At 35.9% G+C, this 26,409-nt stretch overlaps 1 protein-coding gene across 1 annotated transcript in view; it reads left to right on the top strand.

Annotated features, from left to right (window-relative positions):
• Nucleotides 1–1,745: 1,745 nt before the first annotated feature.
• Nucleotides 1,746–26,409, top strand: part of LOC123251808 (vomeronasal type-2 receptor 26-like) — a gene marked incomplete at its 3' end in the record, with an annotated part of 27,977 nt that continues 3,313 nt past the window's right edge. Inside the window, exons 1-6 of the mRNA XM_044681121.1 lie at nt 1,746–1,990; nt 8,504–8,795; nt 16,696–17,496; nt 20,253–20,471; nt 21,850–21,973; nt 25,555–26,407. Coding sequence (XP_044537056.1) covers nt 1,746–1,990; nt 8,504–8,795; nt 16,696–17,496; nt 20,253–20,471; nt 21,850–21,973; nt 25,555–26,407 — 2,534 coding nt within the window. The remainder of the gene's footprint in view (nt 1,991–8,503; nt 8,796–16,695; nt 17,497–20,252; nt 20,472–21,849; nt 21,974–25,554; nt 26,408–26,409) is intronic.

The raw sequence follows: 26,409 nt of genomic DNA, 5'->3' as shown, positions 1-26,409 counted from the left end.
GGAGATGGCTTGAACTGAATCTTGAATCAATCTTTCAATCTTGTGGTTCTAGAATGCCACCAGGTACCTAGATTCCTGTCTATGAACCTGGTGCAGTAGGTGGAAGATGGGTAACTTGCATTTCTCTTTGAGTGGTTTTATTTCTGGCTCCCATCTTATCCCAGTGAAATAGCCCCTCTCTGCCTACCTTCCCAGGCATTTTTTTTTGCAGTGAGTTACTTCACTCCACCCCCTTGTCTCTTGATAGTTCTGTGACTCCATTTTGAGGTACTATTTTAAGGTTATTTTCAAGAATTCTCAGAGTGGTTCCAGCTTTCTGTGCTGCTACTCTGCCATCTTGGCTTTTCCCCTTCCAATCTTGCTTTTTCAGAGTAAGAAGTCAGTCAGCATTTATTCATCACTGATTATGTGCAAAGCATTGCGCTAGACATTCTGAATAAAATGGTTGGCCATGCTCCGATTCTAAGGCCTGGACTAGAATGAAATTGGTCTGAAGTAGTTAAGTCTAGCTGGCTCACAACAATGAGTTTACATGAAATTATAAAGTAAACTCCAATTCCTTAATGAAAAGGGTGAGATTTTAAAATGAAATCTTATTTTAATAGATGTTACCAGAGGTATGTTGTTATATTGAAGTTCCTACGAGGGCAAAAAGTGTAGAGATCATCATTCCCCAAAGTATGTGTAAACATAAGGATGTTGGGTCACATGGTCAGCATAGCTATAAGTGATAAAGTTTTAGCATACTTCATTGTTACATTATCTTGTTTTGAGGAACTAGGAAATGCATGTAGGATAAGTGCTGGTCCCAGCATGGGAAATTGATGGGAAGATTGAGACAAGAGTCATCCAGAAAGGGTAGCTATATCTGGATTGCGAATAAAATTTGTTGAGAAAAAACTCATAGTGAGGACACTGTTGACTTATTGCAGTGCTATGATTCTTGTCTTTCATATAAAGAAATATTGGCACAGAATCAATCAGGTCTTGAATATTTATTTCAGATTAATTATAAAATTTTGACTTTGGTCTAGTGAGGATGAGAGTAAAGAGCTTAAGTGGACACCAATTAACATATGGCAGTTCAATGGAACATAAGTCAACTCTAGATTCCTTCTTAATTATCTGTGAGTGGATTACAATATCTGGAAATACTGAGTCATTGCAGAGATTTGGTTTTGTGAGAGTGCATACATTTCTCCAGAAGTCTAAACAGTGCACTGAGATGGATCATAGAGGTTTTTGGACATCTCAAAACCCAGGGAAGCTGCTAATGCTCCAGGAATGGAACGCAGGGAAGCAGGTTCCAAAACTTATTTTGTCACTTGAGTTTTAATTCAGGAAGGAGGATGCAGGTGCAGAGTTGCAGGGCAGAATGGTCCCCATAGGCCTTCACTCTCAGACTTTAGTCAACATATTATTTTGAGTACCACTGCAGAGGCATGAAGATATGATGACTTTCCTTGCCTCTCCACAGGGAATGAGGTGAATAATAGCCAGGAGGTAAAAATGTCCCATAAATATACCCCATTCTATTTATCTTTTTCCTTCATCCTAAACAGAGTCCTGTCTCATGTCTCACATTAGAATTTCCAGTATATGAGGGATTTTTCAAAACTGGAGCATTTATTAGAAAAGAAAAATCTTTAGTTAGAGAATCTGTCCATAGAGACATGAATAAAGAACGACCCAATCATCTTAGACTTCTCTTCTCCTTAAATGTTTTTATATTTTGGATATTGGCCATGGGTTTGGGTAAGCTGGGGCTGTCATCCTCTAGATTATTTGTGATCTTGCTTTGTCAATTTTCTTTTTCTGCATACCAGATGGGGAAGGATCCTTGTCATTTAAAAATAGAACATAGTCCTACATATAGAAAGGAAGGAGATCTAGTTATAGGGGGCTTCCTCTCCCTGTTTCTGAAGACTGAGTCTCAAATTGACAAGGTATCTTCCAGATTTCCTCCAGACTGGATACAATCAGATTTAAGGTAAGTTGTTATTCTGAATTATATTTCTGACTGGTGAAATGTTTTTATCCATTTTCCTGATTGACTGTAATTGTGGACAGAATTGTGTTTTATTTGGCCTCACAGCTTTGGTTAAAGGAAAGACCTGGGTTTGGAAATTTCTAGAAAAGGGGTATTCAGGAAGCTGATCACAAAGTTTTTTCATTGCATATGGCGTAGCAAGAAAAATAGTATATATATATATATATAGATATTGATATTGATATTGATATTGTCACACTTTGTGGCAATATAAATAGGAATTTTTTTTCACCACAAATGGAAGGAACTCACCCAGGGTAATGATTAAGTAGACATAGCAGGGAGGGAATATACTCAGTGCTGGGATTCAGGTGGCAAAATTAGATTCCCCAAGAATGCCCATATTTGAGTAGAGGTTATTTATTCTAAATATTTAAAGGTATATTTCTTATCAGGTGCATATTGAAGAAGTTTTTGGGATGACGTTTAGAACCAGTTTGGATAAAGTTTTCATAGGGGGAGACTCAATATTTATATAGCAAACTATTAGAAGGATCTATCATCAACTAAATCTTGAGAAAGCAGAAATCATTCAGAATCCTATAATTAGTCCAGAATTTTATTCAACCAAAAGCTTCAATTCTTACTTCCTGAAAGAGATTTAATAGTGAGTGAAAGAGTACAAAATGTTTACCTTTCCCTTATAAGCTTTTATGGACTATAGAGCAACTTAGTCAAATTACTTCATATTAGAGTCCTAGCATTGGAACATAACAGAAACATATACATAAAATACCAAACAAAATAAAGTTCCCAATGATGTTTGAATCAATTCATCAATCGTATTGAGTTTTCACCCCTTCTGTGTCTAGGAAATATAAACTATAGGACCATTTCACTCCACTGAATTATCTAGCCACTATGTGCAAGCCATGAAGAAGGTATTAGACAAACAAAAGAATGATCCTGGCCTCACAAACTCTGTCAATGAATATCATGGCAAAGGTGGCTGTATTTGAGATTATTGTTGTGCGAGTAATTCCTCTTTTGAATAAGGAGACTGCTCTTTTTGAACCCTTCTAGACCAGATTTAGAAAAATTCCTCTCATATCTTATTAACTCTATCTTTTCACTCTGTTTTCTGTCCTTTCCTTCTCCATTATTTCTCAACCTTCTGATAGTTTTGCAATTTTAGCAGAGAAGTTAGTGACTGAATCTGAATTTAGTATTGTCAGTAGGTGGTTACCTCAATGTCCTCAGAGAAAATGGAATTATGCTATCTTCTAGGATATCTCCAAACTAAGATGTGTGAAATGAACAATATTCCTTATTCCTCCTGTGGGACTTATCTTCTCAGGAGGTGTAATTTTGCCAAGGTATGGCCATGTAAAGTCTCAAAACTGTTTCTCTAGCTCTCATTTAATTATCGTGTTTGCATGGTAAGATTTTATGTCTCCTCATATTCTTCATTCAAAGTTCTTCTCTTTGCAGTCCTTCTTTTGATTAAACATCCTGGATTAATTTCTTCTTTTTGCCCAGAATTTCTTCATCTCATCTTTATTCTGATCCTACAACACTGGGGTTGAAGATGATATTTCAGTAACCTAATCAGTTTTTGTTAGGAGTAAAGTATATCTTAAAACTAATAACTGTTAGAATGATCTTTTTAATAGCTTCCAAGGTAGTTACTGATCACTGTTCTGTAGACAATGGGAAGGACCCCAGCCATTTAAAGTGATACATTCCCTGAATACAATATCTCGAGTCCCATCTTCTCCCAGAGCTTGGTGAAGTATATGTGTGAGGCATATCTTAGTTCCAGATGACACCAACTGAGGAAGTTTTGATAAAACAATGAATGACAACTTAGGACAGTGGAAAGTATTGGAAGGTTTGAGGATGGCAAAGTAATCACACAAAGAGAAACTTAGCAGTGCTATATCCATTACTAATTTTGCCTTCAAAATCAACAACACCAGAATACTAAGACTGTGTAGAGGGAATTTCATTCCCTCCCTCTTTTGGATTACTGACCTGTTTATCCCATTTACACATGCCAATGCTGCATCCAGGAACCTAGATAAAAGAGTGTGGGTGGAGCCCATGGGGTCTAGAGACAGGAGGTCCTATATTCAAATCTGACCTCAGATAATTCCCAGCTCTGTGATCCTGGGCAAGTCATTTGACTTCCATTGCCTACCCCTACTACTTTTCTACCTTGAGAGGGATTGTCCTGACCTTCATAATTACAAGAGGCAGGAATGAGAAGTCAGGACAGAAAACTTGTTCTAAGACACCGAGACTGAAGAGGCTTTGTATGTCCATGTAACATCGGAGTCCAGTTCAGTGGAAATGTTCAATAATTTCATTCTAAAGTTTCTGTTGTTGTTGCTGTTCTTGTTGCTTCATCCTTTCAGATGTTGTTCTTGCCTGTTTGGGGATTTTTCTAGGCAAAGGTCATAAAGTAGTTTGCTAATTCCTTTTCCAGTTAATTTTTCACATACAGAAACTTAGGCAAATAATGATGTGATTTAAAAAAACAAAAAAACAAAAAAAAAAACCTTACCTAATGTCTTGGAATCAATACTATGTATTGGTTCCAAGGCAGAAGAGTGGTAAGGGTAGGCAATGGAAGTCAAATGACTTGCCTAGGGTCACACAGCTGGGAAGTATCTGAGGTCAGATCTGAACCTGTCTCTAGGCCTGGTTCTCAATCCAGTGAGCTACCCAGCTGCCCCAACCATGGGGTCTTTTGGGTTCACTACTTCCCGAGCAGGCAGGGGATGGATGCAGAATCCTGCAGGATGAGTGACACAGGTCAGAATTAGAGTAAGAAAGAGACTTTAAATCTATGATTATCAATCTTTTCTATTTCAAGTGTTTATTAATAAACTTTATAGAAATTAATAATTTGGAATATATTAATTTTAAATCTAAGAAAACTGAAACACGGTTATGAAGAGAAAAAAATATTGGGGAAGTTTAGTGAACAAAGAAATGAGGGAAACAATGAATGCAAGAGTCAGTACAAAAAATCTAGTCAAGCCACTGGATGTTTTGTGTTATTTTCTGTCCCCAGGATTGTCGAAAAAGCTGCAAAAGGTTGGCAAGAAGGTAGAAAACTGGAGGAAATGTTATAAATGTAATAATATAGTACATATCATTAATTTGGAAAACTCATTCCTCTTTTTTTTGTTTTATGTAAAGGTCACAAATAGGATAGTTTGTTTAAATTTGCCAGCAAAATATCTTAGGGTTGATCTAAGGAAATATCTCCTAATGGTTGAAGTGATATAAATATTGTTATATTGAATCTCTGGGAGCTTGAAGTTCACTGTTGATTGACAGGTGAAGCAGTTGGATGAAATGTTCCCAGAGAGACATGCGGACTGAGGAGAGAGCAGTTGAGAACCCTGACAGAGGTTCTTGGGTCTTTTATCTGTCCCTGAGGCTAGAGATCAGTGTGGATCCTGGTCTTTGAGGAAATAGAGACTTGCAAACTCAACCCTGCAAGCTCCTCCTGTGTTTCCTGTACCGTCATCAACTTGTATTAGACCACCATCTCTGTTTCTACTGCCCCTAGATATTAGGAAGTTCATCATCTTAGTTATCTAGGCTTCCCAGGGCCTGGGAGGGATCCGGGAAGTGGGCAGGAGAAGAAGAAGAGGGTGGAAAGGGTGGATATCTCAACTGATTAGGCTTAAGATCTACTGAAGAAGAAGCTGAAGATTTCACAGCAGTTTACTCACTCTGGTTTAGTCCTGGCCAGGCTGTACCAGAGAGAAGCAAGCCATCATCTTGATTCCTTCTTTTGCCTGCAGTTAGAGATTCATTAGTATCAATTTAAAGTAGGGTCTCTCATTACCTCTATCCCACACCATTATCTTTCTGTATCAAATATATTCAAAGTTTAAAAGTACCTTCCTGAATTGGTTTCCAAAGCTTATTTAGGAAGGGAGTCAAGCAGTCAGATTACCAACGTTACCTCAGCTGAAGAGCCCAATAATTAATATCAATTAACCCCAGGTGGGTCCTGAAGGGATAAACCGCTTTGACCTAAAGGATCCTGCCTGGGCAACTGTTATAAAGGAGAGAGATGTCATCCTAACATCTCTCTGTACTCCATCTTCATATACATCAAATAGATATCAGTGACCTCCTTTAATATAACAATATAGAATGAATTCCTTTTAGAGACTGTAGGGTAGTGAATCACCTTAAATAAAAGGGCAGAGGATGTCATGTATCTTGAAAAGATTCACCTTTGGTAGGATTGGTTTTGGTTTTTACAGAGCTACCAGAACAATATTAGATAACAAAACTGTGCCCGAATTATTCCTCTGTTGTAGTCACAAAGGACTACCAATACCTAATTAAGACCTTCAAAAGCAAATAATAATTCATCTGTTAAAGTCTTATAGACTTTCAGACTCTCACACAGACCTCATTTTCCTTTGTGGGTTGATTGTACAACACTCCCCTTCAAGTTATTGACTCCAAATTGACTTATTTGCTTCATCTCATACATGAAATCATAGTTTTTCATGATATACGCACACAGGCTGTGTCCTAGGTCTGAAAGATGCTCTCATGTCTACTCAGTCACTCCAAATCCTTTGTTTCCTCCAAAGCCATTCATGAGTGTTGTTTTCTATAAGGATTTTTATCATGAGTCTTCAAGTTACTGTAACAAAATCCAGATATTTCTTTGTATCTATTTTGTACTAGTGTTGCATTTGTTTATGTTGTTTGTGTACAATTTATTTCCTACCAATCAAATATATAAAGTGTAATAAGAAAATGGCAGCTTGGAATTCCTGCAAAATACAGGGTCAAGCCCCACCCAGAATTCCAGGGAACTCCCCCCCCCCTGGAGAACTTTGGGTGAGGGGGCAGTTGGTAGGGAGTTAAAACAGTTGATCCCTGAGAGTTGAGGGGAACAGATCTTTCTGCTTGCTGTTCCTGATTTGGGGGTTTGCCTGGGAGGCCATAGTGGCAAAAGCCATTATGGTTTCTACTCAGGAGTTTGCCTGTCTAGTAGGATTAGACCTTTCAAGCATCAATATAATAATAATAATTTAGTTATGTAGACATTAAAAGTAATTACTATTAGCTTTGAGAGCAAGTTAGCTAAAGGTCTGCCACTCCCTCCTGGGGTGGGGGGGGAGAGGGACAGCTTCAACCTGACAGTTCAGGGCTTCCCAGTTCTTATCCAAATCCTAATTACCCACTCTTGCCTTCCCTTTCTTTTATCAATATAAGCTTTATCTTTAATATCTGTGCCTGGGAATTATTTGAGGATACTCACTGCAGCCATTAAGTTTGATTCCTGTCAGTTGCCAGCCTAAAAAGTCAGATCCAGCTCAGTCCTTAATATTAAGATATCTAGCTACTACTCAGTCCTTAATCAGACCTGTGGGGATATAAGTTAGAGAAAGGGAACATCATTAAAGAATTGCCTTTGCTGCATCTTGCTTGAAGATACTCAGCCCTGTCACCATCTTTAACTGAAACCAACTGCTTGGGGGGAAGGGTTTGAGAGCCAGGAGTACTACCCCCTCCCTACTCACTCAAGCCTGTCTGTGTGGGAGAAGTGTGTCTTGCAGGCATCTGGCCCTGGCCGGCCCATCAGCTTCCCAATATCCCTGTTATTACAAACATGACAAAAGAAAAAAATCACAGCATGATTTCATTTCCACATTTAGATTCCAAACTCCAAGAATCGTGATTGGCACAGTAAAGGCATTTTGTAAATATATATTTAACTAATAAATGAATGAGAAAAACAGAGGAAGGAACAAAGGACTAGTCTTTTCCACTGTGGAACTTCTGTGATTCCATGACCTCTTGGATAGCACCAGTCCTTATTTAAGCATTGGCAGATGCCATCCCTGACTGTTCCCAGTAGCTACTGCTTCATTCCTACACAGGTTCTGCTAAACATTTGATGAAGGCACAAAAACTTGCATACTGCTTTCATTACAAAAGTTATAAGTGTACTTCTATGTACTGCTTCTTAAGGGATTTCCTCTTCTTTCCACAATAACTCTTCCAAATCCTCACTTGCATTTGCAAACTTCTAATATCACTTTATTCCCCTCAAATTCAGCTGCATACATGGCCATAAAATATACTGAGAAAACATGAGACCTTAGTTTGATCTGCTCCTTCTCACACTCTATTTGGAATGTACTATTCACACTGTTTTCCATTTTTTCTTCATATATTTCAATGTCTGATGAAGAGATGTATCCCATCCTTTGCACACTGTAATATAGGATTAACAAACATGGCAATGTTAATCCTATATTACAACACTCATCATTTCAACCAATTTATAAACTTTAACAGCATCTTCTTTCCCTTTACTCAGTGACTGCCCTTTAAGTGTTAGTCATGTCCTATATATAGTCTTGAAAACATTACGCTAATGACCTACACTTTTTCCGATATGACACCTTGTTGTTTCTGTCAAGTTGGGTCTAATTCTTTCTTTTCTTCCTGCCTCTTTAGGTCCATGCTCAAACACTACCAACATTTTCTCACTTTCCAATTTGCTGTGGATGAGATCAACAAGGATCCCCATTTGCTACCCAACATAACTCTGGGATATCAATTGCTCAGTAACTTCCATCAAAGCCAACTAGCTATGGAGAACTCTTTGATTTGGCTGTCAGGGAAGGGTCCAACCATCCCTAACTACAACTGTGACATGCAGCACAAATCAGTGGCTGTCATTGGTGGGATGACTTCTACATTTTCCGTGGCCATGGCCACCTTGTTAGGACTCTATAAAGTCCCACAGGTAAGAGAGGCAATACTGTTGTCTAGGCAGTATGGTCTTTCTCATTCAAATAGTCAATAGGCACCAGTGAGCCAATTAACATTCATCAAGAACTTCTAGTCACAGACAAGAAATTAGAAATGCAAAAAAAATGGGAAGTGCCCTCTATGAAGGAACTCATTGTGCTCTTTAGATGAGGTGATGCCATATTGAATTATTTGTTTTTAGGGATAGTTTTTTTTTAATTGGTAGGTCCATCTCTCACTCTCTCTCTCTCTCTTTTTAGTCTTTAAGATCAGTTATTTATTTAATTAATTTAGAATATTTTTCCTTGGTTACATGAATCATATTCTTTCCTTCCATTCCTTCCACCCCCTCACATAGCCAGTGAGCAATTCCACTGGGTTTTACATGTATCATCTATCAAGACCTATTTTCATATTTTAATATTTGCACTAGTGTGATCATTTAGAGTCTATATCCCCAATCATATCCCCATTGAACTATGTGATCAAACAGTTGTTTTTCTTCTGTGTTTCAACTCCCACAGTTCTTCCTCTGGATATGGGTAGTGTTCTTTCTCATAAGTCCCTCAGAATCGTCCTGGATCATTGCATTGCTTCTAGTAGAGAAGTCCATTACATTTGATTTTGCCACAGTGTACCAGTCCCTGGTACAATGTTCTCCTGGTTCTGCTTCTTTCATTCTGCATCAATTCTTGCAGGTCATTCCAGTTAACATGGAATTTTAGGGATAGTTTTTCATCAAATAAGAATCTTCCTAACTAATAGTATTATCCTCTCGGCTTTTTTGTATTTGAATAGAACTCTAAAAATTTTAGAGAGAAACAAGATTTTTTTTCCCACTCACCTCAGAAAATTTAAAGGGTAAAGAATATGTTTCTTTTTATTTTGAAATTGATTTGCACATCTTCCCAAAACATATGAAGCCCTTGTCCATCCCTTCAGAACTCTGTGCTAACAAGTACCATCTGATTCTGTGTTGACAGTGATATTTAAATTTCAGCTGAGAAATTTCTTCCTCATTTAATCAAGGCCTGATTTGCCAAAGTGTAATACATCACTTAGGACACAAATTTTTTGTCCATTCAATTTAACTTATTTCTAGTTAGTCTTTTATCAAGTGCCTGATGTGCATTTTCTAACCGGATCCTCTGAGAATATTATGATGAAAATAATACCTCTTGGTGGTCTGGATAGAGTCATCAGGGCAAGGAAACAGAATGAAGAGCTGATTAAATACAAAAACAAGATGCCATTTACTTGCGTGCCCTACCCGATGCCTCCATAGCAGGAAAAGAGGGGTGTACGTGGTAGAAAAGTTAGAAACTATATATTTCAATAAATTCTGTGATGCTTCTCTGCCACAAAGTATTGATATTGTACTTGATTCTTTACATTATGCTTCAGTATTCTCAGTTTTGATTCTTGAGAGATCTTGGCAATCTATCATCACTTGTTTTTAGCAGAGTCCTATGACTGGTAGAATAAAGATTAGCTTTTATTTCGATATTTAGGATCAGGGAAATCCTTGCTGTTATATGGGTCCCCTGGAATTCTGGGTGAGGCTGTCCCAGTATCTTTGCAGGGATTCCATGCTTTGCATCTCCACATAACATTGCATAATGACTGAACTGTGATTCAGGACAATTCCATTCAAACCACATTAATTATGCAGTGTCATATGATATGCATATTACAAGGAAGTAAGGATCAAGGTATCCTGATGGCTTTATGTAGTTCTTATTGTCCTTTCCAGTTACAAATGGGTACACGAATTAAATTATAGTCACAAATTGCTATTCTTTCTCTGCTCTATAGCACTTGCTTTTACTGCCTTCATGGCCTTTGGAACAAATTGTTACCATCAGCCCATTCTGATGCAGCAGCTCCTCGTGTGCTTGAGGGAGATACATCCTATCTGGCTAACAGGTTTGTGGCTGGTCAGTTATCCTCAAGCCCATTTAGACTGTTGGTAAATGAAGTTTTACTGGTGTGTGGTCACTTTGCATGCTAGGACTTCTAGGAGCCACATGTGAGTGTAGATAGACACCAAAGGTGTATTGGGTTTTCAGGGAGGATTAGCACCTCCAGTATAATGTTTGCTGAATCCTTTTCAGCGTTGCTCATTCACAAATTATTCTGATATACATAAAAACACTTGAGAGGGATTGTCCTGACCTCCGTGAATACCAGAGGCAGGAATGAGAAGTCAGGAGAGAAAACTTCTTCTAAGACACCGAAACAGAAGAGACTTTGTATGTCCATGTATGTAACATCTAGGTGTCCAGTTTAGCAGAAATGTTCAATAATTTCATTCTAAAGTTTCTGCTATTGTTGCTGTTGTTGTTGCTTGGTCCTTTCAGATGTTGTTCTTACCTGTTTGGGGATTTTTCTAGGCAAAGGTCCTAGATTAGTTTGCTATTAACTTCTCCAGTTCATTTTTCACATACAGAAACTTAGGCAAATAATGATGTGACTTTTTTTTTAAAACCCTTACTTAACGTCTTGGAATCAATACTATGTCTTGGTTCCAAGGCAGAAGACTTGTAAGGGCTAGTCAATGGGGGTCAAATGACTTGCCCAGGGTCACACAAGCTGGGAAGTGTCTGAGGCTAGATATGAACCCAGGACCTCCCATTCTGGGCCTGGCTCTCTATCCACTGAGTTACCCAGCTGCCTCCAATAAGTGACTTTCTTAGGAGCCACACAGCTAAGAAGTACCTGAGACCAGATTTGAACTCAGATTTTTTTTTCCTGCCTCAAAGTCCAGCACACTATGTACTGTGCTACCTAGATGCCTAAATCTGTGGACGTAAAGCAGAAATAATTCTGAAAGGTACATTGTTGCTACCACAAAGATCTTTATACTTTCTGAGGCCTACTTTCTAGTGAGTGTTTTAACTGGCTGAAGAGGCAGAATTTATTTTCCTTATAAAATACTTCTGAACTGAAATAGAGGACTTCCAAGGATTTCTGAGGAAAGACCAGAGTTGGATAAAAAAACTCTGACCCTAAAAACAAATCTTAAGCGAATTATGAAAAGGGGAAAGAAGAAAGAAGAATCAGAAGCAAATTAGTAAATTATTAGTGACGTTAAAGAGAGGATATTCAGAGGCTGAATGTTCTGGGATGACAATTACCTCTGGTGTGACAACTTGCTAAGCCCTTTGAAGAATGTTCATCCACCTTTCCTGACTACTGTTCTCCCAGTTCTCCTGTGTGTTTCTCAGAAGTAGTATGCATTGTGCTCACAACTGGTTTCTGTAGATAGGTTAAAAACTCTGAGGTTAATTGAACAATCAGTGAGTTATAAATGTGTCTACTCCTAGCATATAGATGATAAAGTAACATGAATACTAAATATTTAATCGACAATTAGTTTAATATATTTAAATTCTTAAAAGTTAAGTGAGTTAAAAGAAGAAATCAACAGTTAAAATATATTAGTGAGGGACCTCACCTGTCATCTCTCAAAACTACATGAATAAACCGTTAAAATGGACCAAAAAATTTAGCAAATGAATAAAATTTTAGAAAGTTGAGATATTTTAGAATTTTGAAGATAATTAGATGGGAATAGTACATCCCTTTCCCAGTATACATGGCATATTCTTAAAAAGTAATTATTTTGGGGGGCAGCTGGGTAGCTCAGTGGATTGAGAGCCAGGCCTAGAGACAGGAGGTCCTAGGTTCAAATCTGGCCTCAGACACTTCCCAGCTGTGTGACCCTGGGCAAGTCACTTGACCCTCATTGCCTACCCGTACCAATCTTCCACCTATAAGTCAATACACAGAAGTTAAGGGTTTAAAATTAAAAAAAAAAGTAATTATTTTTAGGCAGAAAATATATGACTAAATGGGGAAATGTACAATTATTAAATGAATACTTTTCAAGTCATATTGTAATGAAAATTATTTTCCATAAAGGGCTATAGAAAAAGAGATGACAAATTAATTAGATTCTATATAATTTAATAGGCCAAAGAATAAATCAAAGAAATGATAAGTTTATTACAGAGAATGACAACATTGGAATAGTATATCAAAATTTATAGAACATAGTCAAAGAAATAGTGAAAATTTATATATTTCTAAAGAGTTGTATCAGTAATATAGAAAATGGAAAAATCAATGAATTGGGCAAACTACTAATAAAATCTAGCAAATTAAATCCTATAATCAAACATGAAATTAAGAACTCAAAAAACCTTATTGCTGAAATATATTGAGTATTGAGTCAAATTGATAAGAATACAAATTATTTCTAAATTCCTAAATACATGCACTTTTCATCTGGAGAAATCAAAGGTATCTATAGTCATATGAAAATGCTATAAATCACTATTGATTAGAGAAATGCAAATTAAAGCAAGTAAGAGACATCTCCTGACAGCTACCAGTTTGGCTAATATCACAGAAAAGGAAAATCACAAATGTTGAAGGATATTTGGAAAATTAGTTCTCTATTGCAGAGTGGATTTTTGAGCTCATCCAACTCATCCAGAGAAGAGTTTCATACTATGCTCAAAGGAACATAAATCTATGCATGCCCTTTGACTAGCATAGTATATCTATGTCCAAAGAGATAAAAGAAAAAAGAGAAAAGACTGATATGTACAAAAATATCTATGAGGTGCTTTTGTGATAGCAAAGAATTAGAAATTATGAGTATACCCTTAGATTGAGGAATGGTTGAACAAGTTGTGGTATAAAATTGTGAAGGAATACTATTGTGGCATAAGAAAAATGAGCAGGATGATTTCGGAAAAACCTTGGAGTGTACCTATGAACTGATGCAGATTGAATAGAACAGTATCAGGAGAATTTTTAAATAATAATAGCAACATTCAATAATTATTAATTGTGATTGACTGCTATTCTCAGTAATATAAAGATCCAAAGAAATTCCAAAAGATTTATGTTGAAAAAAGCTATCCTCCTCTGATCTCATCTGACAGTTTGAATGCTCTAAGCATGATTTGAATGATCTAAATATAGTTTAAAAACTTTCTTTATTATTCTTTTTGTTGTCCATGTTTTCTTTTGTCACCTGGTAATTGAATGATTATATTACTCAGAATGGTTTAATCATACAGTTTCTATTCAGATTATTCTCTGAATGCTATTACTGTATATAGTTTTTTCTTGGTTTTGCTAATTTCACTCTCCATTGCTTCATGCAAGTCATTGTTTTTTTTTCTAAAATCAACTTGCTTTTCATTTCTTAATCATACTGAAGTATTCCATCATAAGCTTATATGAAAATCTATTCATTCAGTCCCTAATTGATGGACATGCCATCAGTCACAATTCTTTGCCACCAGAAAGGGAACCTCTATGACTATTTTAGGAAATTTAATTTCATTTACTTTTTTCTTGTTCACCTTGCAAAATATATCTAATTGTGATATTGCTGAGTCAAATGGTATTCATAGTTTTCTAACATACAGGACATAATTCCAAATTATTTTTGAAAATGGTTAGATTAGAACATATTTACACCAACAATCTACTAGTAGTGTGCCAATTTTTGAAAATCATTTTCAGCATTTGTATTTTCCTATTCTCTCATTTTAGCCAGTTTGATAGTTCTGAGATGGCATGTTCTCTATCAATAAGAGAGAGTATACTTTCCTAGTGTATGGTGCTCAGGACAAAGAATTTGCTTTGTTACAGGGGGGACAAGATAGAAACGTTTCATAGTTGCACTTCTGTTTATATAATTATCATGGTTGTAGGCAATATTTTTGTAACATCCATGATCTTAAGTGGGGTTAAAGCTCCCTCACAGAATTCCACAGTGCCCCTGAGAACTCCAGGTGAGGGGGCAGTTAGGGCAGTTAGGAACCTGGGTATAAAAGCCATGATACCCAACTTTGAAGGACACTTTGGACACTGCTTTTGGGGGTTCAAGTGGCTGGGAAGAAGAGTTAGGTTCCTCTTTTTGTTAGCTCATCTCTGACCTCAGGAATTAGGGTGTTACATTGCTGGATTATTCCATAGAAACTATATCAGGCTGTGAACACTGGAAAAATTACCTCACTTGCAGTATCTCAACTAATCTCTAATTTAAACAGATCTTCAATCAAAAGGTTACTTTCACCATCTTAAATTTAGTAACATTAGATTAGGAGAAAGGTTAGTTAGTGAGTGAGATAAAAATTTAAGTTATTCAAAATACTTTTCCCCCTGGGGAAAGTGAAGCCACCAAGTTTATTGAAGATTTTAGATATCTTACCTCCTCCACATTCCTAAAATCCACCTCCCCTGTCCCTGTTTTCCTGAAATTAATAAATGCCTTTCCTAGTTCAATTTGAGAGCCTGTGTGAAGTTATACTAGGCTATATTTATCATCAATATACATTACCTAAGCAAAACCTTCATCCAAGCAAGCACTGGTGCAGCTATTATCCTGAGAGCAAGTCTGCTGTTTTGAAGACAACTTGAACCTTTACTATCCTAGGGTTTACGGAATAGTCTTAAACAGTGGGAGTGGCTAATCTCTGTGTGATTATTTCCTATCAATTTACCAACTTAACCCTGGAATAGTCAACCTTGTTCAGCCTCCATTACTTGGTCTAAAGGGGATTCAGTTAACTGTTATTTCCTTCTGCTCTAACTGCTTCAAGAGGGGAAGGAGGAAGAATTCTATTTACTCCTACTCCTCCCCTTTGCTAGGACAACAGCACCCTCATTGCTTTGACTCCATTACAAACTTTTGCTAATCTGATCCAATTCAACAATTTTACACATTTTTTATCATAGATACAAGACTAAAAATAATTTGATGAGATTACATTTCATGGGATGAGGAAGTACCATTGTTTTAGCTTCTCACTTTCTCACTGAATATGAGACTATTTTTCCAAATACCTGACCATAGTGGGTTCAGCTCATAAGATATCCTTGCTGATTGGGTTACTTCAAATTGATTTAAATCACTACTACTACTAGTTCTTTTATTTCATTCTAAGAAAATTCATGATGAAATTTAGGATAATATCAAATATTCCCTTATCTCCAGTAGAAATTTGGTGACTTGAGATTTAATGTTAAAGTAAGTATTGTGTTAGAAACTAGGAATTTTGATATTTAATTAATTGTAAAGTGGAGGAGTGCTAATCTCCTTGAGTTCTTACTAGTACGGAAGGGATAATGTGTAATGCCCACCATGACATTAGATTTCAGTAGAAGGAAGTCCTGTTATATCACTCAGTGGATTTGGAAAAGAGAATTTTCCTTCTAGAACCAACTCTGGGGCCATTAGTTCCTCCTTGTGATCCTGATGTGAATAGCACATTTGGCTTAGAAAGGTTGGTTAAAGGAATGGTTAATGTATGAGGTTAAGGAGAGATGAGATCTCTTAGAGAAGACCTGCAAGTATGATCAAATATTAAACCTAGAGGTTCATTCAATAGATGCCCAGCATGTTCTATCTGAATCAACATGAACAAATTAGAAGCTGTGAAATAAATGTTCCAAAGAGGTGGATTTAATTACAAATTAAGAAAAGAGGCACCGTTAGGAAGGGTTGTCTAAATGTAGAATAGTCTTTATGGAAGAAGTGATATTTTCTTCATTATAACCTTTCAAATATAGGATTAATTGCTTAAGGAGACATGGGAGGAAGAATTCTTGGTCAGGTACAGATTCCGAGTTCCCTTCAGAATGTCTCCTTTATTAATTCTGTCATTTTGTGATCTGAAACTTGAACCCACTGCCAAATTTGCTTTCTCTTAAATCTATTGTAACTATAATCTGTCAACTCAAATTAACAAACATTTATTAATACCTGCTATGTATAAGCCTCTGATAGTTGCTTGAAATAAAAAATGTAAAAGAGGGCTGAAATTACTTATGTTACCATTCTAATCTATTTCTTCTTTATATTTACGTAGATCAGCTATGGCCCATTTGATCCTCTCCTGTCTGATAATGTCCAATATCCATATGTCTATCAGATGGGCAGCAGGGAATCTACTCTGCATCTCGCAGTGGTCCAATTGATGCTACATTTTGGCTGGATTTGGGTAGGGCTGGTTATTTCAGATAACACGGCAGGGGAACAATTCTTCAGCAATTTGAAAGAGGAGATGACCAGGAATGGTATGTGTCTGGCTTTTGTGGAACGAGTTCCCAAAAATATTATCTTTGACAATGAAGGTATTAAAATCTTTAATAGGATTATTGCATCATCTTCTAATGTGATTTTCATCTATGGAAATACAGCCTCCCTTAATGAATTTTCTATTATAATGAATGATTTTACATTGTATGGGAAAATGTTGGTCACCACTTCTTCCTGGGATTTTTCTGCAGATTTTAATGTTCAAATAAGCCATTTTCATGGTACACTAATACTTTCTCAAATCAAAAGGGAGATTCCTGGTTTCACAGATTTCTTAAGAAGTGTGACTCCCACTATGAACACTAAAGATATTTTCCTAAAGAGTTTCTGGGAAGTAGTGTTTAATTGTAGACTTTCAGAAAAACGTCCTGTAGAAATGGTGTATTCCTTGTGCTCTGAAAGTTTGTCCCTTGAAGATGTACCGCCTATGTATTTGGATAAGACCATAATGGAACTGAGTTTTAATATCTACAGTGAAGTCTATTTATTGGCTCATGCTTTCCACCAAATGCTTGAAACTGACCCAAAAGCAACATCAGAACTTGGAAAAAATCCAGTTCTTTCTTGGAAGGTAATATTTTTCATGAACCCTTAGAGTTATCCCTTAGAGAACTTACAATATAAGATGAGATATCTGGGTTTAGAAAGATCACCTAGACTTATAACAAGCATATTGAAAATACCTGAATGTAGTATAATTGCTCTGAACTGAAATTCTATTGGATCAGTCACCCCAGGATCAATAGGAAGTTCCAGAAATTCAATTCAATAGTCATAAGGAGAAATGATACCAAATGAGGAAGAAAAATAGGATTTGGTTGTACACACTAATGATGAGACACATCGTTTTAGCCACCAACATAAATATACATGTATGTATTTTAGCTAAATAAGTATATCATAATAATACAATATATTATTATATTATACAATGTTAATATAATATAATAAATAAATAAAAATAAAAATATATATAAGACCAGGAGAAAGAAGAATAGGCAGGAAAGAAATGATCCAGGAAAAAAACACCCCACATGAAATTGTACTATATAGATAGTGCCAAAGATTAGAATAACCTCAGTCTGGTGAGAAAAACAAGGTTCATGGAAAAGACTGCTTATTGTTTTTGTAGATTTTAAATTGTTTGAAAGAAGAAATTGAAAAACAGATGAGGGAGAACACATCTCTGGTTGGATAGACAAATGAGAAATGTCAATATAAAAATGACTGCTAAGTTATTTTTTCCAAATTTTGTTCTGCCCCCCTCCCCCCAAAAAAGACTTTTATAATAGGATTCAGAAAAGTAAAATAGCAGAGAGGGAGTTGCTTTGTCCGGGAGTCAATCAGATTATGAAATTAGGAAATGGATAGGTAAAGGTTTGTCAGACCAGGGCATAGAAGAATGTAACCCAAGAGCGAAGTTTTAGATTCACTGATTACACTTTCTGAGGTCCTTTGAGGTTGTGGTTTTATGTTCATGAATGGGAGAGAGAAACTCCTGCTCTTTGATGATGAAGTTTGCTATTCTGCCAATAATTAATTAGTATATTTATTTTTCTCTAACCATCTTGATGTTTTGTCATTTCTGATAAACATAAGGTGGTATCTCCCAGTCGTTTCCATATTCATTTTTTCTAATTAATTCTGAGAGCATTTTTTTCCCCAAAATGACTGTTCTTAGTCTTCATTTCTTCTTCTGAAAATGGCCATTTTGTATCTTTTGACCATCTATCATCTGGAGAATGTCCTTTATTTTAACAAGTTTGGTTCTGTTCTAGACGTAGTATATTATTCAGAAATGAAGCCTTTAGCAGAAGACCTTGCTGCCTGATTTTCTAATATTACTTCCTTGTCTTTGGTATCTTTGCCATAATGTAATTTCCTGGATTATCTCTTTTAATTAGGGTCCTTTTTGTTTATGTTTTATCAGAAATCTTAATTAATACCATTGAACTTTTTACCTCATTAAAATAGTACACATGCTACTGCAGACCATATTTTAATTTTAGGTCTTTCTGTTTCAACTATTTTTCCTTGCACATCACATATTGTTAGATACTGGTTTCTTATCTATTCTGCTCTTTTTCTGTTTTATGGGTGAGTCCAACTCATTGATATTCATATTTATGATTAATACCACTGCTCATTTCTCTCCATTTTATTTTCTAGCTTATTCTTCCTATTCTTTTTGTCTGTCCTCTCCTTAAAAGTCTGTTTTTTTTTAATTTTATTTGTTCTCTATTTTACTTCTTTTTATTCCCTTTCCTAAAGCTTCTCTATTGAGTAAGATAACTATCTGTACCCTATTCAATGTGTATATGTATTCTTCCCTTTTCAAACCAATTCTGGTGAGAGTGCAGTTCAAACATTGTCTGTTCATCTACATTATATACCACAATGCAAAAGTTTTCTTGGGTGCCTCTTTTATATAAATTAAATTCTCTATTCGTGCTCTCACTGATGCCAAAATTATTTTCTGGATGTACTCAAGATCATTGCTTCTCAAATCTTCCTCAAATTGTGCTATTGTTTCATTTCTTTTTAATTGATCAGAATGAAACAACTTCTTTCCTTTATTCCTCCATCAGAATTATTGTCTTTCATTTTGTTTCACAGAATTTTTTTGAATTTTTAAATTTTTGAATCATTTCTATTCTTTTTTTCTTCTTTATTTTCAATTTTGTCACTATGTATGTCAAATTGTACTTTAATTCTAAATTCAAATTATCAAATTCTTTACCGAATTTGGATAGTCATTTTTTTTAAATTAAAGAGACTTTTTGCAAGTTGAAATATAGTTCCGAAAAATAATTCTTGTATCAATACACATTTCTTAAGCCTCTACTCTGTGCTAGAAATAATCATAAGTTCTGGGGATATGAGGAAAGGCCCAAGAATGTTCTAGTTTTCAAAGCACTGACTGTATATGGGAGGCAATAGTAGGCTTTTGCATATAGGAAGCTCTGTGTTGTCTGTTAATATAGCTTTTACCAAAGAACTTGGAACCTCAGACATAAGAGATATTTGAAAGAAATTCATGGTTTGGTGAAGGGAAGATAAAGTTACTTTTATCTATTTCTTATCTAACATATATGTAAATTTAATGGCCCAATTACTCTTCTATAGGCTATTATTTTCTAGGAAAAGAAAAAATAGAATGCAGAGTACTAGGAAGATCTCAGTTAGAAGAATTTTAAGACAGGAGAGAATGACAGCTTTTGTAAGGTCCAAATGCATAGTCTGCTATGTACTAATTATAAAGTTTTAGGATATGGGAGTAACTCCTTCTTTCCCCAATGAGTAACCAGTTTCTGTCCTTCCCTTCAGCTCCACCACTTCCTGAAATGTATCAATCCTGTCCTTGATGACAAGGACGTCTTATGTGGGAATGCTGCCAGTTTGGCTGATGAGAGATATGATATCCTGAACTTTAAATCTTTCCCTGGTCATATTGACACACAGGTGAAAGTTGGAGAAGTAATTTCTCATGACAAAGAATTAATCATTAATGAAGAGGATATAGATTGGCCAGAAGATTTTGCTCAGGTAAGGGGAAGGTGAATAATATGACCTGCATAAATGAGCCTGTTTGATGACTGGCCACTGTTGTCTTTTCAATGGCCCCAAGAACTTCCCTCAAGATGTTTGAAGTATTTGGGACAAGGCTGAAGCATCTACTTACTCTTCCCTTTTGCTCTGAGCAAGATAGAACCTTGATTTTTCTAATTTCCTTTTCTTAATACTCTTTCAAAATGTTTCCAACTAAGTTACACAATGATCTGAATTTTTCATTTGATGAAAATCTTGAAATTTTCCAGATCAAGTGGACACATTTGAATAACAATAGGATGGAGAATGGAACCAACTTTTTTTTTCCTCCACAGGTGCCTATAGCTCCAAAGGGTACCCAATATCTGGCATTCTGCCACTAGAGAAACATTAAATTCTGATTTTATGTTCTCAAGAATATCTATGAGTACTTTCAGAGATGATTAATTTAAATGTGGTGGCTTAATGGTCAGAGATCCAGGAGTTAGGGAGTCACCTCTTCTCCAGTTTAAATATGGCTTCAGATACTTATTAGTTTTATGATCCTGGCCAAGTAACTTAATCCTCTTTGCTTCAGTTTTTTATATCTGTAAAATCAGTTGGAAAACAGAATGATAAACCACTCCATTCTCTTTGCCAAGTAGGTTTACAAGTTGGACACAGACAAAAATGACAACAAATTAGAATGTTGTGGATATGTAGTCCTCTTCTCATAATAGAACATATATATTGATTCAATTTCATTAGTCTATGTAACTAGATTAATCCCAGCCCTCTTCAGATCACCAGAGGGACCTCCATATATCAGTCTAAGAAAGAATATCAACCAATCAGATCATTTGATTCTTACCTAGATTCAATCAAGTAAAAGTATTTAATCAGATAATCATATTATAACCTCTGTAAAGTCATGTCACTTTGAAACATTCAGAATACCTCGTTTAAACACAGAGAAGAGGACTTCTTTGGTGAATACAATATAAGAAACTTATTTCCTCTCCTGAGCTCAATGAATTACTTCAAAATTTCTCCTACAAAGATGAAGGGCACTGTAGAGATACACTAACATCATGTACTTCATGGAAGATGTGCCAGCAACATATTAATGTTTAAAGAATGAAGGAACTTGATTCTGTCTGGTGGAGGTTCTGTGCATGCTCATGTCTCGGGGGAAAATGACCTAGAATGAAATAGGAAATAACAGGAAGAAAATCTCCATTCAGAAATATACCATTCTTACTCTTCATAACTTTAAATATCTTATTATAAGTGGCTTCCATAGGAAGGGTCTGAAATTATTAATGCCTCATTGCAAGTACCTTTTAGCAATCATTCTTAAAATGATACTTTTTCTCTTCCTTTGATGGAAACTCAGACTCCAAGTTCTACATGCAGTGTTAGCTGTGGCCCTGGCTTCAGGAAGACACTCCGTAAAAGTCAGCCCATCTGTTGCTTTGACTGTACTCTCTGCCCTGAAGGAAAAATTTCCAACGGGTCAGGTAGGTACATAAAGAGAATTAGTTCTCCCAAATTGCAGACACTGAATTTCTTTATTTTTTTAATTTTAGTTTTGAATCTTAAGCTGAAATTTTTTTCCATAAATATAAACAGTAATGTTTTTGAGTTACATGGTAGTCTTAAGAATATTAACCTCAAAAAGCAACATTTCATTCACCAAAGCTTAGGCCTTGAATATTAAATTCTCTTATTTCCCTCACATACAAATTCTTTATTTATTCTTATATTCTTATTCATATTTATTCTGAACATACAAATCAAATCTAGGTTCATCTGGGTGGTTTCAAAATATAGTGAATACTGACAGCTGATTCATGTAAATGTTATATTTTACAATGTCCTATACTTTTTCATAACTTTTATTAATCATAGGCAAAAATTCTTCCAGTGAAAACTAAGTCTCATAAGGATAATATTAGAAAATAAGTTTTGTTTTATTAGTTTAAAGATAAGAAGCAGAGAAGCTGCTTAGGGAAGAATTGGAGTTTCAAATAGAGCTGAGAGATTGTTAATTTCAACTGGTGGCAGTTACAATTGTTATTCTATGACAGTTACACACTCTGGGTGTGGCATTCTGGCAGTCCACAAAACCATACACAGCTGCTTTCTCTTTCAGGGCTGGAGAAGGTAACATCTTTGCCTCTATCTTGGTCTGAGGGAAAGACTTAAAGGAGTCGAGTGTTTTCTTTTCCAACTTAGGAAACACTATTCATTTATCTGTTACTGTCTATAGATTGGTTAAACTTTTCACAGTTTAACCAATCTATGAGTCCTAACTTGATTCTTGTGGAAGCTCAGCCAGCTAGCCTTGGTTATTTTTATAACTTCAAGGTGAACTTATCAGTTACAGTGCTTAGGTTTATTTAAAATAATATAAATTTGGTTAGTTAGATCAGGGAGGATTAGTGTAGCAAGTGAACCATAGGAGAAGTGGTTCCTTTTGGGACCTGAGAGTTTATTTTGGTGGAGATAGAATCCCTTAGAATTAGAAATCCTTTTTTCTTTATATATATATTAAAATAAATAATTTATTTTTCATAAACAAGAGTCTCTTTAGCATTCCTTGCACCTGGCACTGAAGGGAAGTTCATCTTTGAGCTTCATTTCACTTACCACTGAAGATACTTTGATAACATCTATTAAAATTATCTAGAAATAATTCTGAACCTTTGTTTTCTAGTTGTTTGTCCTCATATTGTGTTCTCGCCAATTTTATTTTTATAGTCTTTATTATAGTAAATTTATTATTTTCTTTTTAAAATAGTTCATTAAATGTATTAGACCCTGAATGTTTCTCAGAATCAAGGGAGCAGAAATTAAGGTGGCAGGGCCTGAAACCACACCCCCCAAAAAACTCCTCCCCCTAATAGTGAGGCAGCATTAGGGATCCTGCTGCTGCTCTACAAAAATGCCCTACCTTCTACGTAAGCTAATGCTGGAGGCATGTTGGGGCTCAGAAAAGATCTTAAAAAAAGAAAAAACAGACTCCCAACTGCAGAGATTTGAATTACACCTGGTTTTGGGGTCAGGAAATTAGAGTTTACTCAACCCTTTCTCACCATTTCAGGGTTCTGGGTGACAAAGGTATAGCTTTGTGGGGGAGGGGAGGAGGGTATAGCAAATCTCAACATCCACACAGCAGGCTTGGCAAGGGAAGCAGCAGGGAGACAAGTGGTGAGAAGTGGCAACAGCAGCTTATCAGTAGAAGCAAGGGGCTTGGGGGCTTAGCACCCTCAGCAAGTACTCCTAGGTAGTGTCAGGCAAAAGTGGCAGGCAGGAGGGAGGCAGTCTTGAAGTCAATTTGTTTTTTAGTCTAGTTAAAAAAAAAAACTGCTCTACAACTTAAGAGAGGAGAATTAAGGGTTTTAAACTCTGGACTTCTGGTCGCCAAAACTGTTATATTTAAATTAATAACTCCAGGTTCTTATTTTCCATAGTTTATTAATAATCACTTGAAATAAAAAAAGCAGATATATAGAGATTTAAGCCTAATATAACCTAACCCTGACTACGTAGTCCTCCACATGGTTGTCTCCCCCAGATATAGTGCTCCACTGCTACCTCCAAGGGAATAACATCAGAGGGTGTGTCTTGCCCCACACCTTTATCCTTTTTCTCGACCCAGACCTATAACCTTTAGTTCTGGATCATGTTCCTAGGGCTCTTAGCCCGGGACCTCTATTTGGAGTATTTATGTGACATCCAGACACTCAGTGAGGATTCGGTTTACACAATAGTTTTGAAATATCTATTCAAATTATCACTTTTAAAAAATTTCAATTCATTATCTAATGACATGCAGATTAATACAATATTTTCTGCCTGTATTTCTGAAAGATTTCTTAAATTTTAAAAAAGTAAGAGAAGTTAAAAATACAGTATTAACACTCATGACATCTTGTATTTAAAGTGAAAGATAAAAAACAGGAGCAAAACCAACAATTACTTAGTCCCCTGATAAGTATTTCACATTTAAAATACATAGATTAAAGAAATACTTAATACTTTTAGCTTATGAATAAACTGTCTGACTTACATCAGTCAATTTCCCTGTTTTTTCTACTGAATAGACAGGACAGAGTATCGAAGACTGAGGATCATATTTTAGGATGTCTGTTTTCTTATATACATATATTTTTCTTTGTGATTGCCATTCTTGAATAAAATAGTGGGAGCATGACATGCTGAGAATCCATAGATGCCTCCATTTCTTAATGGCAAAAAGAATGAAAATGTTATAAATTTTATCATGCTAATATACAAATGAAATGGAAAGAGTGAGTGGATGAATTCCATGTATAAATCAGAGGGTGACTAGTCATTCTTCTTTTTACCTGCTACTGATTCTTTTTACTTAAATATTCCTTCTTATCTAAGCTTTGATGGCAAGAAAGGTGTTGTATTTCCTAATATTTCCATATAATGACTAAATTGACATCATTACTCTTATTGAGAAGTGAATTGTTTCCTAACCTCCACAGTGTCTAAATAAATGCTATTTAACCAAATTTCTTTTCCAAAAAGCTTTCACTTATATAACTCTAAATTACAAAGTTGAACTAAGTTTCATGAGCTTAAACACCTAATTAAAATTATTTAATTTATTAATATTTCAGGTAAAATATACCTAAAAATTTAAGTATTTATGTACATATATAATAAATACTCCTTCTAAGAGCAATGGTCCCTGTTACTGAAGTAATGCAAATGTATAAACTTATATCACCCTAATGAATGGAAATCATGAAGAAGACAGATTTGACATATACAGTTATTAAATTTAGGAAACTATGGAGACATCCCATAGATACATTATATATATTCTAATTTAAAATCAAAATATTAAAATTATCAGTAATAATTAAAAGTGAAGAATATTTTATTTCCATCAGCAAAATCATGGATTCCAAAGAACCCTGAAACCTTGTAATTATAAATTTGCTTTAAGGAATAATATTTTAAAATCATATTTATGTGAAATGACAAAAATTATTATTTACTGGAGAAAGAAAACTATGCTCTTCATAATCTATAGAGAGATTCATTTTTGTTATATTCCCAGATATAGAACAGTGTCTGCAATGCTCTGAAGATCAATACCCAAGCAAGGAGAAAGATAGATGCCTCCCCAAGGCAGTGACTTATCTGGCTTATGAAGAGACTCTGGGAATGATTCTGGCCTCTGCAGCTCTCTGCTTCTCCATCCTCACAACCTTTGTCCTTGGAGTGTTTGTGATGCACAGAGACACCCCCATAGTTAAAGCCAATAATCGCAATCTCAGCTACATTCTTCTCACCTCTCTCATCCTTTGCTTTCTTTCTTCCTTGCTTTTCATTGGTCGTCCTACTTCAACCACCTGCCTGTTAAGACAAACCACATTTGCCATTGTGTTCACAGTGGCTATTGCTTCCATCTTGGCCAAAACCATCACTGTGGTTCTGGCTTTTAGAGCCACCAACCCAGGTAGTAAGCTTAGAAGGTGGCTGGGAACAACAGTATCTTACTTTCTCATTTTCATTTGTACCCTTATCCAGATGTGCCTCTGTGGCATCTGGCTGGGGACATATCCCCCATTCGTTGAGATGGATCCACACTCTGAGGCTTCCTTCATTGTGGTTCAGTGTAATGAGGGCTCCCTTGTTATCTTCTACTCTGTCCTTGGCTACATGGGCTTCCTGGCCTTGGTCAGCTTTGCACTGGCTTTCCTGGTAAGGAATCTGCCAGATACTTTCAATGAAGCCAAGCACCTGACATTCAGCATGCTGGTGTTTTGCAGTGTCTGGATTTCCTTCTTGCCCACATATCAGAGCACCAAAGGGAAGACCATGGTGGCCATGGAGATCTTTTCCATCTTGGTCTCCAGTGCTGGGATTCTCACCTGTATCTTTGCTCCCAAATGCTATGTGATCCTTCTGA

This window comes from Gracilinanus agilis, chromosome 6 (genome assembly GCF_016433145.1).
Source record: "Gracilinanus agilis isolate LMUSP501 chromosome 6, AgileGrace, whole genome shotgun sequence".
In the NCBI taxonomy this organism is placed as follows: domain Eukaryota; kingdom Metazoa; phylum Chordata; class Mammalia; order Didelphimorphia; family Didelphidae; genus Gracilinanus; species Gracilinanus agilis.
The sequence above is the reverse complement of the archived record's forward strand: the minus strand, read 5'-3'. Positions and strand labels throughout refer to the sequence as shown.